At 31.5% G+C, this 12,027-nt stretch overlaps 1 protein-coding gene across 3 annotated transcripts in view; it reads left to right on the plus strand.

Moving 5' to 3' along the window:
- The window catches only part of Oseg1 (intraflagellar transport protein Oseg1), a 142,774-nt gene that overhangs the window by 26,777 nt on the left and 103,970 nt on the right, over positions 1–12,027 (plus strand). For all 3 annotated transcript variants that reach the window (XR_004757012.2, XM_035351497.2, XM_085808392.1), the window contains exons 4-6: positions 1,549–1,682; positions 3,528–3,607; positions 8,714–8,789. Coding sequence is in view for 2 of the 3 variants with exons in the window: in XM_035351497.2 (XP_035207388.1) it covers positions 1,549–1,682; positions 3,528–3,607; positions 8,714–8,789 (290 nt within the window). In the remaining variant the exon portion in view is untranslated. The remainder of the gene's footprint in view (positions 1–1,548; positions 1,683–3,527; positions 3,608–8,713; positions 8,790–12,027) is intronic.

Below are 12,027 nucleotides of genomic sequence, written 5' to 3' on the forward strand. Positions count from 1 at the left end.
CAGATAAACTGGAGTTCAGAATCGCTAGTGGCACTAAAACGACTCTCTTCCATAAAGAGGACACGATGCCATTGATGAGATGTCCAATTGTTGTGCTCTTTACGCCACTCAAAAGGGCGGCGCCAACGGCCAACTTTCAAAGGGATGCAGCTTTTTCAGATGGCAGGCGAACAGACCACCTTTGAGAAGGCATCTGGGCACAGACACGATACTTGTCGCCCCGTTGCTGCACACAGTTGCTGAGCCATGGTGCTTGCTGACTGGTTTCGGGCTCTTTTCGCCTGTAGGACGATATATCTGTCATCTGCTGCGGTTGTGTTCTTGGGGTGGCCACCACTAACTTCTCTAACAGCTGTATCTATGGTTTGGAAGACTTTCCAAGTGCACAAAATGACAATTTGTTTGATTCCGAACTTTTCAGTTACACTGGTAACACTACAATCCCTCCTTCAGCTTTCCGGTCATTCTTCCAGGTGTAAAGTCTCACCAGGTGGTTTCTTCTAACCATATTTCACGAAAGAACTCTCTTCTACTTGCAGCGAATGTCTTTAGTTGCGTATCCATCCTTCCTTTTATTGTAGTCTTGAGTTGAGTGCGCCCACCGTAAGCATTTTGCGAACGCTCATGTCGCTTGTGACGTTTTGTTCCTGACATTTGCATACACATGAACTTTCTACTGAACTGCGTGTTCATTTTATTGATCGCAAGAACCCCTCTTCTGCAGTTTCATGGCTATCTGATTAAAATTAACATTGTTTCTTAAGTTTTACACACCAGTGTAATATTTTGCCACCATTAACCTTTGTAGTATATTTTATTGCCATATATTACATGCCTTATAATATGAGGATCAGTGTATCATAATGTAATATATTGAATTACTACAGACATTTGGTTTGATTTTTTTTTCCTTACATGCTTCAATTATTCATTGGCACTATTACTTGTATACAATTGTTTTTTTTTAAAAAAAAGCCTTCTTAATACTAGTAAAGTTCTATCATGACTTATAGTCTATATTTGTTTTGATTTCTATGATTTCAATTTAATTTTAAAGACATGGCTTTATTAGATGATAAAAGTCAGTATCTTTGTTAATATTTGATTTTCTGCTCGTTTGTGTTTCAACAAAATTGTATTCTCAGAAGCCAGAATATTTATAATTTCTCTTAAATTTATACATAATCATATTATCTAGCTCTCATAATTTAATAAATAATATTTTTTTACTTTTTTATTTTAAATAATATTTTTTAGGTATTGAGCTAGAATCTTAAGTATCGGATTTCAAGTTTTATCATTCTTATTGAAATTAATGAATTATTAAGAATGAATTATTTTTAATGGAGCTTATGTGAGTTTTTTGCATTCATAATAATTTATTTACCAAACCTATAATAATTAAAAATAATTCTTACTAATTTGGTCAATATTTTTCAGGTACTTTAGATGGTGCAGATTAACCAAACTTTTAAAATTTTGTATATTAAAAAAGTTAGTTTAAATTATGAATTGTTTATTTATCAAAATGCTTTTTTCTTCTTTCAGGTTTATGGTCTCCAGAGCAAAAAAGTGTTTCAAAGCACAGAATAAGTGCACGCATCACAAGTTGTAGCTGGACTTGTGATGGAATGATTTTAGCTCTTGGTCTCATTAGTGGATATATATCTTTGCGAGGAAGGGTAAAACAAAGGAGTTAAAAATTTTCTATTCATTAAAACCCCATTATATCCAAAATTTTAATACCAGTATTGTAAAATTTTATAAATGTGTTTGTAAATAAAACAGTTATTTTGCTTTTGATATCACAGGAATACAGTGACAAGGAATTTTTATATTAGACATTGTGTACAGTGAATAACTCTTAATTTTAAACAAAAGGTATGTTGGAAGAGATTTATTATGTAGCTGCTGATTAATTTTTTTGTTTGGATGTGTATGCTATTTTTGCCCTAATGTCCAAGCTGCTGTTATTTTGAATTGATCATTGTAGCATATATCACGTGAAGTGTAATTTTGTTTTCTTTTGAGTTTTATGTCAGCAAGCAGATACAGCAACATCTGTATGCTGTTTAAATGTATAAATAAATCATTGAGTAATATCTTTATTAAACATTTCATAAGCATTAAAAGAAATCATCTGAAAGTTAATTCTCGATGATTACCTGAAGAAAAATTCTTTATCAAATTTTATTATTGTCTAAGTATACCTCTATAGTTTGGCAAAAATGATTAGCTTCAAGTTGTTTTTAAATGTGTTTAAGAAGTTCCACATGTAAAATTCAATCCATTAAAAGCAATGTCTGTTAAGCCATAGTTGTAAAACATTGCTGATTTGCCCAGTTTCTATTCCTGGCAGTTAAGTGAGATGGCTTAACGAGGTTTTCTTTATGTGAGATGTAAATATGACCAATTTCTATTACAGGTAGTCAAGAAAACGTTGCTATATATAAGCAGTTAACCCTAATGTGTTTTTTTCATAATGACATGATCCAGCACAACACCTGATAGTCTTTTTTTTTTTTTTTTTTTTGTCTAAAACTATCCAAAGTGAAGCTTTTACTGACTTCACTTTGTTTAGACAAAAGTTTGGTAGTTTTAGACAAAATCCCTGTCTTTGAGATACAGATATTTTATACTTCTGTAATCAACAAATGTTTTATGAATTTTGGTATTTTTCAGCATTGTTTCTTAGTGTCTATGTTTCCATGTCACATAAACAGAATTTTCATTAGTCACTGGCATAGCTACTTTGCTGATTTTATTGTCAAACTGGCTTATTAACTTAATTACATCTGTGTTTGGTTAAGCAAGCCTGTATTTTGCATTAAATTAATTCTTTTTTGTGTGATATATAAATATATGCATTTAGCAAAACATGGCATTTTCTGTAACTTGCGAAGCTGCAAGATAGGAAAATTTGAGGTCTTTGAGATTATTTTAGAAATTTATTCAAATTTAAATCAATCATTCTGGCATCCCGAATTTACTAATGGCATTTAAAATGAGTAGAATAATCTTCTTTGTGAATTTTGCACAACATAAATTCCCAGAAATATTGAAACTAAATACTGTTATATGGTTGCATTGTGTTTTCTAATGTACCATTTTGCCAAACCCACTATTTTGTATACATATATATGAAAACTACATTCTTTATTACATACTCTTTTCCTAAACAAGTGTTTTTAGCTCCTATTAATTAAAATATGACCAAGGATACCTATGCCTTGACTTATATATATTTGTCATCAGTTCCACTTGTCACGCAACTTCAGGATATTCCTGTGCTTCACTGCTTTCTGTTCTGTAGAAGCCAATACAAGTGTGTTGTGATGTCATATTTGTTACCCATTATTGGTTCTAAATTTCAGTGTTTGGTGAAAATGGTTGATGGGAAAATATGTAACTATTTTTTCTCCTGATCAGAATGCTTACTTGTATTTAAAGAAACAAAGTAAAGACTATGTGTTGAATAAGTATTTAATGTGTTTTTTAAACAATATATTTATATTATGCATTTTCAGAATGGGGATGAAAGGGTGAAAATTGAAAGACCAGGTGGTATTGGATCTCAAGTTTGGGGAGTTTGTTGGAGCCCTGTTAAGTAAGCATTCTTTGTGCAAGAAAATGTTAACATGCATATTAAGAGCTTAAAATGTTTAACATTTTTATATTGATTTCATTAGAAATGCTCAATAGATTTTGAGAGATAAACTTCCTTTAGCAGGATCAGATTATTTTTTGCAGTTGCATTAAATCTTTTGCCATTTTTTACAAATAATTGTATCTTAAAGTAGATATTAAAAACTTATTTTCATTTTATTATAAATGCATGAAAAATTCTTGTTAGAAGGGTGCTTATGATACTTTATGTTAATAAACTTACAAAGAATAATATTCTTTACAGAAGAATATCATTTAAGAGTTATACATTTCTTTATGTGCAGTTTTAGCTGGTTTTTTTGGAAATGCTGTTTATTTTAATAATTTAGTTGGGCAGTCCTTTCTTGTTTATATTGCTTTCCAAAGCAATAAATGTGGTTGGAGTAGTTGTTCTGTGTTTATGTGTCGTTGAATAAAAATATATTGCTCTTTTACCTCCAAGTTACAAAAGATTACCTTTTCCTTCAGTGTTCCTTAAGGCTTTCAAAAGTCTTAATATGTAACAGGAGAGTATGTTGTCTGCACTTTGAAACTTCTTGGCAGTTATTCATAGACTGATTAGGCAAAATTTTTATATTGCTATGAATTTTGTACATAGATAGGGAATTTTAGTGCATGTATGTGTGAAATTGTATTTTTCTTTGTAATGTAACACGGCAAATCTTGAGAGGAGCTATTCTGGAAAAATACAGGGGCAAGTCCATTTAACATTGAGTAAATAGATATATGGCTAAAGTTGCCAAATTTGCCGTCATTTTGGTCCGGTCCCTGTATCACTATGATAAGTATTACAATTGAATAAATGTAATTACCATTGTATTAGCTGTAACCGTAATTTGTAACCCTAATATTGCTTTCCAGTAATTTCGAGAACCAGAAAGTACTAGAAATATCTTGGCAGCCGGTTGAAAGCTATATAATGCCGGAGAGAGAGCATCTGCTTTGAGTTGTTTAGTTCAGCATGAGGTCGGAGATATTTATGGCTTAGCTTTCTCTTTAGATGTGCTTTGCATTGTATTGTATTTAATGTTCTTAGTAGTTTGAAGCATAAGTACTGATTGTACTCTGTGATACTGTGGACACCTGTATGATTATTTCTGCGGAAAATTCTAAAACTTGAAAGTATTTATTTTCATAAAATAAATTTTATTAACCCTTCATCGAACCTATGTGCATTCAATCTTTTACGAGCCCGTACGCTTGCAACAATATTATTTAAATGCTCTCTATACTGGGGGCCAGCTAATTAAAAATTTTTTCACTCTGGAATTAAATAAAAATTGCCATTTTTTATGTTTGATAATGAAAGTACGAGAGAAATAATAAAAGAAAACGTTATTATTGAGAAAATTAGAAAAATAATAACAGTTGCAAATAAAGTGTAAACCACTGAGGAGAAATTGTAAATATGTGTTTGGTTGATTAATGTTATAAGGAAACTGGCATTTTTAGCCTAAAACAAGATTTAATTTTTGGAATGGTAGAATTTCTGGAAAGTCATGGTAGAGCAACTTTTGTATGTCTGAAAGGCTACTGTTTCAAATATGTGCATAAAATGTTGGCAAAAATTAAGGTGCATCTACCTAAAATTTTTGTTACAGACGTATCATTGTGTTTTGAAAATAGTCTTTGAAAATTGACAATATGAATGATTGTGCCAGTCTGTATGATACCAACTGATCAGCACTATTTTGCCAATAAAACTTGAAATTATTAATCTTAAAGGCATCAAATGTTGAGACAGTTTGGAAAAGAAGCTTCTTGCATTAAACATTTAATTTTGTTTTGTAATTCAAGAGAAAATTCTTTAACCTCTTCAGGATGTGTGTATCTTATATGCATTAGCTGTTAATCCTGTGACAAGGTGGCATGCTGCTTAGTGCAACTCATCTTGCAGATGGTGTGTTGTTCCAGTAGTACAATCTTGCAAGATGGAATATTTCGCATCGCTAGCCTAACTTTTAAAAGAAATTCATTAAAAATATTTTTATTAAATGTTTTGATTTGTTCTGTAATGGTATCTCACACTAATATAATCATAAATACAGAATATCGAAAGATTCCGAAAAAAATTATTTAAAATCTAAATATTTGAGTCATCTTGATGAAATGTCTTAAAAAACTTACTTATATCTATCTAAACACATTTACAAAATAATGAAATGTATGATCAAATTAAATATTTGACTCATCTGGATGAAATGTCATAAAAAACTTACTTATATCTCTCTCCAAACAAACAAAATAATGAAATGTATGATCAAATATTATAGCATAAATGATTCAGAAAGCAGAAAGTGTGTAATAATCTACTCACTGGCATTTCATTAGTTATGAAATACATTTTCAGGTTGAACTTTTTAATTATTCTATCCCAGCAGAATAATGAATCCTGGGAATTCCCTCATTTTAGGCATATCTAGAGAAGTATGTTGATTTTGGATGAAGATGGATTTTTCACTCATCTTTTGTTCATAGAAATTACTAGTTTCTTCAACTAATATAAAAAAGGGTGAAAAAATCAATATCATTTTCATAGCTTTGAATTAAGTTTACTTCTGCAATTTCCGTGAATTCATAAGGCTTCAGTTACATAACGGATTGTGTTCGTGATGGAATAGCCACTGTTCTGCTGGATTCTGAGGTGAAAGCAAAACAAACTTCCAATTCAGTCTCTGAAAAAGTTTTGGTATCAAAATCGCTATTTTCACTTAAATCTAAAGTTTTGTCAAAATAGTCACTCATGAGGCTTGAAGGAACACTCACGGGCTTTACGATTCAAATCTACTCCTCTTCTGTAAAAAACTGCTTTCTCTTAGACATCGCACTATTAGTTTAACTCTACTACCTGGTGCAAAAAACTTATATTTACAATCTAAAGAATATGCAAACAATATACAAACCAGAGTTCCTAAAACCACTGCTCCACTCTGTCTTTCCATGGGAAAAAAATTAATTTGAAGCATCGAAAACTGTTCAGTGTTTATTTACGTGAAACCAACTGTGCATCAGCTGGATTTTGTTTATTTTATATCATCTGCTCGTACATCTAAACAAATAACCAGAATTAGAAAATACTTCGTGGACACAAGATCAAAAATGTATATGTTCAAATAATCTAACTGTAGTAGACACAAAGTGTCATCTAGTAATTTAAAACAAATTCTAAAAGAATGTGTGTGTTTGAGAATGCATATATGCAACAGTCTGGAAGATCAACGTAAGCGGTGATGCACCATTGCATCACCTGGCTGCTAGCGACATTTGGGACTGCTGCATATGTGACACATCTGTCTGCAGAGGGGTTTTAGTTCAGCAATGTGCTGTCACGAAGGGGTTAAGGAAGTTAAACATAAATTATATGAGCAAACCATAAATGCATAAATGAGCAAGCCATAAATGATAAGAAAGAGCTTTATTTATAAGCTCTTTCAGTATGTAACAGCTAAATCAATTGAGAAATCAAGGTTAACGTAATAATTTTTTTTGTTAATTAATCCATAAGATCTAAAGTATGTTTTTCTTCCTTGTAGAGATGAAGTTCTGTGTGTTTTTTTTTAAATGGGAATTTTTTTTGTACAATGCTAGTAAATTTATTTCAAATTTACTACTTTATTTTTTTAGCTTCCCCCCCCCAGAGATGAAGTAAAAATTTTCAAAGTAAATGATATAACCATACATGCCAATATAAGAAAATTCTAATTAAATTTCTTTTAAGAAATCCTGGGAAAATATTTTACAGTGCAATGAACCTTCTCTTAAGCTTATTGATACACTAAGAAATTTTTTATATGTGATGTGGTGAAAAATACATTGAGCCAACTGAATATGTATATATTTTGGATGTGAAATGATTGGGATATGATATATATATATTTGCTTAATTCGGTATTGGGGTATTTCAAATCAGGGATTTTTAGGAATAAATCTTGTCTTTCAGATGGGCCAGTCGTGATTCCTCTAAAAAGTTCATGGTTCATAGATTGTTATATATTCATTCATGCTTAGGTGATGTGTATTATAAATATAGCACCTAAGACTGCTCAGTACCAGCAGTTTCACCTAAATTTGAGACCTGGTAAATGAGTTGGGTTGGTTTTCATGGTTTTTCTCATGTGCAAGATGAATACAAGCCACTTTCCCCTAGAAAGTGTTCCCCAAAGTCATCCCTCCCTCATAAGCAGATACCCTTCATGTGCTTCAAACAGTAAAACATGAATATCGCATGTTAAGTGCATTTGACAATACCAGAGCAATCAAGAGCAGTTTGCTATAAGAGAGTAGCACAAAGGCCTTACAATCAGAAACTAATTTCTTACTTATGAAAAAAAAAACGTATGAACACTATGCAGTTACCATTAGGAATCAGACCCTAGATAGATCCATCATAATTCAGAGATGCATCCATTCTGCCTCTCCTGAGCTTAGTATTGCATACCATTTTGCATGCAAAATAAAAATGGTAGTCGGATCTAGCAGAGTTGCTATTGATATCAAAGCTTGTAGAATGTTTTTAAGTAAAAAGCAGTATTTGTACTTTCATAATAAGCATGTACATAATGTACTCATTTGTTAAGTAGTAATGTACTCATTGTATAGGTAATGAAAAAAAAAAAAAAAAACCTACAGTCAACTTCAGTCACCTACAACCTACAGTCAACCTACAGTCAAGTAAAAACAACCTATAGTCAAGGCCCACATCTGCTGCCATATAAATGCCACTGAAAATAGGTGTACATATTAGAATCCGTGGATTACACTTTTCTGAGTACTAATTTAAATAAATGCATTATTGTCATTAATAAATTAAAATTAGTTATTAAAAATATTTGCTAGATATATTTGAACTTCCCCTGTATATTTTATTAACATTTAGATATCTTTTCCGTTAATAGTGCTGAAATTTAAGACTGGTCATTAGAATCTAGAAGTTACTGTATTTTTCATATGTATCATTTTATTCTTTACAAATGTGTTATTCACTAATATGTTAATACTAATGTGTTATAAAATGTGTTATTCACTAATGATATCATTATTTTGGTAGGGATAATAATGACACAGTTCTTGCTGTAGTAGATTGGGGACAATCATTATCATTCTATAATAGTGCTGGGAAACAGGTATAATATTTTTCTTATCTAATTCTAAAGCAATATTGATGAAATTTGTATAAACATATTATTTATGAAAAATCATTGTTTTCTTCATCATATTTTGTAATAAATAAGAAGCAGAAAAATAGAAAGTAACTGACATTTTATACATTATGCAACAGTTATAGATAGAACTATCTAGTTCATAGGTTCCCAAAGAGACAGTACTCCCTCCCCAGTGGGACCTGGAGCTATCGATGGGTTGATGGGTGCAGTAGCGGGTTCAGAGGCAAAATGAGGGCGTTAAGTCTGTCAACAGGGGAAGCCTTGATGTCCTATTTAAGAAATTAATATAATAAAATGCTTTGAAATTACCTACTGTTTACATGAATAAACATTTTATCTAGCTGTCTAAAATTTTTATCATATTGTTACCACATTAAATAAGCATTAAAACATTTAAATTAGCATTAGGTACACATACACTTAATTTAATTTATTTATACATATAATTTCTTTCACTTCATGAACCTGAAAAACCAATTATGTCCTCCAACAAAATTTTTAATGCCCATTTGTCGAGCTATTACATTTGCTTGAAGGCAAATTCTAACTGTTGATACTGATAATCCACTTTCTCTCTGGTCTATTGTCCATATCTCTAAATTGTCTTTCTAGACAAGCCAGGCTATGGTACCAGTTTGACGAGATCTTTTATTCTTAGGCATTTTCTCTTAATTCATCTTGTTCGGACTTCACCCGCCGAATGCATTGCTTGTCAACTTAAAATACTTTAGCCGCAGCACAATTTTCAATTTCGATCACTTCTTCTCTATCGAAAGCTTAAAAGTAACTGTATAACTTTTCTTCGAGTAGGAGTCATAATAATAATAATATTTTTTAAAGTACAAATGATAAGGCAAGCAAAAAGCAAGCTACAAAGCAGTAAACACATGTAAGAATGAACACAGCACTTAGCAAGTAAATGTAGCTTTTTCCATTAAAGCAAAAAGTCATAGGAAAGTGTGGGCAAAACCATGGCATTTATTGGAAAGTATATGTATTATGGTTACTTTACAGAGAGTGCCACCTATCTTAGTTAGGTAAGTTTGAACTTATTGCACTGCCTTAGTGCAATCAGAGGTTAGAATATTGCAGCGAATTCTTACTGTTTCACTTGTGCATAACTTGTGATCTGAATTAGCAAAGTTTCGAGGACAGAGGAAAAATAAAATTTCCTCAGATACGTTGCAGACTTTAATTTTCAGCTTTTAAGCATGTGTAAGCCATGGCTTATCTACCCGAAATTACAGTAGTCTAATTTTAACCTTTACTATGTGACTGATTTAGTACTTTCTACTGCATGATTTTAACTTTGTGGATATATGTCTGCTGGTTTCCTGCATTTCTAGAACTGAGTTGGTGATATCTGTTCCTACTTTAAGAGTAATTTACAACATTGTCACCTGTTTATACTGGAATTGTTTTTAGCTGATAACTTTCATGCACAAAAATTGTTGCTGGAAGTTGCAGTAAGCACTCAAGTTTTTCTCTTCACTTAGCCTGATTCCTTAGCTCTTTACAAACCTTAACAATATGTGGGTTTACTGAAAAAAAATGATATCGCCTATCATGCAGTTATATTGGTCAAATCATAAGTATTTGAACAGTAGTAATGCATATCTAATGCGTTTCATAGATTTTTTTAACTTTACTTGGGCTTACATTTTTTCATATTTATATAGTTCTATGTGTTCTGTTTAAAGTATTGAATTATATTTCACTGCTTTCTTTGTTGAATAGCAGAAGAAAACTAGCAGAAGTTTTTTTAAATAAACTATTTATCCATAAAAACTCAAAACATTTTCATTGTATGCTCTCAGATCAAAAAGTAAAGTTAACTATACCATTTAGTTTGTAATAAATTAAAAGATTGAATTCTATTTTAAACTTAAAAAAATTTACTTTAGTTTTCGAAATTTTTTATGTGAGATTTTGTTAGCTTTTTCTAGTTGGACATCAATAGATTAGCATGTTTGTTTTACTCTTGTGGTTACATTTGGGGATATTCTTACCAGTATTATTTTTCCATAATAGTTATATGCTGAGATGTTTCTGGTAATCAAATGCCTTTTTGTTTCAGCAACTATTGAGCCCAAAGCAGTGTTTTCTTTTATGCCTATTTTCATAGCTCAGAGTAATTAGAATAAGTCCTGAAAGAAAAACATCTAAAAGTGATTTTTCATTTAACTCATCGAAGACACCCAAAACACCTGACCATTTAGGCATCGCAGGTCACCCGAAAACCTGAATCATCTTCTACCTAGTGCTTTCCCCCATCACATTAGTACATTGCTCATTGCTTTCAGGAGTTGTTAAATGACATGCCAATCATTCTTTTAAAGCAACTAAAAGTAGTTCTGTTATTTTGATGCACCCTCTTTTCCGTTTGTTTACTGTCAATGTTTAGCTATTGATGCTCGAAGTTGCAATCCTCTCCCAAAGAGAAACTACATGCAGTGGTAAAAGCATCCAGGAAAGAAGTTGTCACTTAACTTAAATAGGTTATTGTTAGCGCTACAACATTCTACTTGTCATTGGGGAAGGAAAACCATTCCAAGAGAAATTTGTCCACACTGTCATTTTCGATGTTTGAGGATAACAGATTTGGTCCTCTCTCAATGCAAATAGCACATGTAAAATCTGTTTTAAAATTCATTGACCAGTTAGTCGTTAATGTCTGTGTGACAGATCATAAATGTCGAATTAAGGGGAAATTACCCATTTCACAGCAAAATCGAGAAGTTCAGATAAAGATTGTTTAGTGTATTCATTATAAACAAAGGACAAAGACAAGAATATCAGTACTAGTGCTCAACATGCATAAGAAAAGTGGCCTTACATGTCGGGGATTGTCTTAAAATATATTGCAAAAGAAAAAACTGTATGTAAATCTACATGAAATATCTTACGTCCAGATAACTGTAATGTGTGCATAATTTAAATATATACATTTGAGCTTATTTTTATGCAAAACATTTTCAGAACAGGAGTTAAGAGTTTTCTGTTAAGGACAAAATCAAGCTTTTTATAAACCCCAGTTAATATAAAATGCTTAATATTCCTCTGTAAATTAATATACAAAAGGTGCCATGCAAAATTTGCATGTTTATAATTAATAGTTTGATGAAGCCAGGGTCTAAGATATTAATTAATCACCAAAATGAACAACTTGGGTTTTGTAATTCTGCTTTGATCTGGTAGG

Source organism: Stegodyphus dumicola, chromosome X1 (assembly GCF_044657685.1).
Source record: "Stegodyphus dumicola isolate Sdum_Otavi_A_Nest chromosome X1, ASM4465768v1".
In the NCBI taxonomy this organism is placed as follows: domain Eukaryota; kingdom Metazoa; phylum Arthropoda; class Arachnida; order Araneae; family Eresidae; genus Stegodyphus; species Stegodyphus dumicola.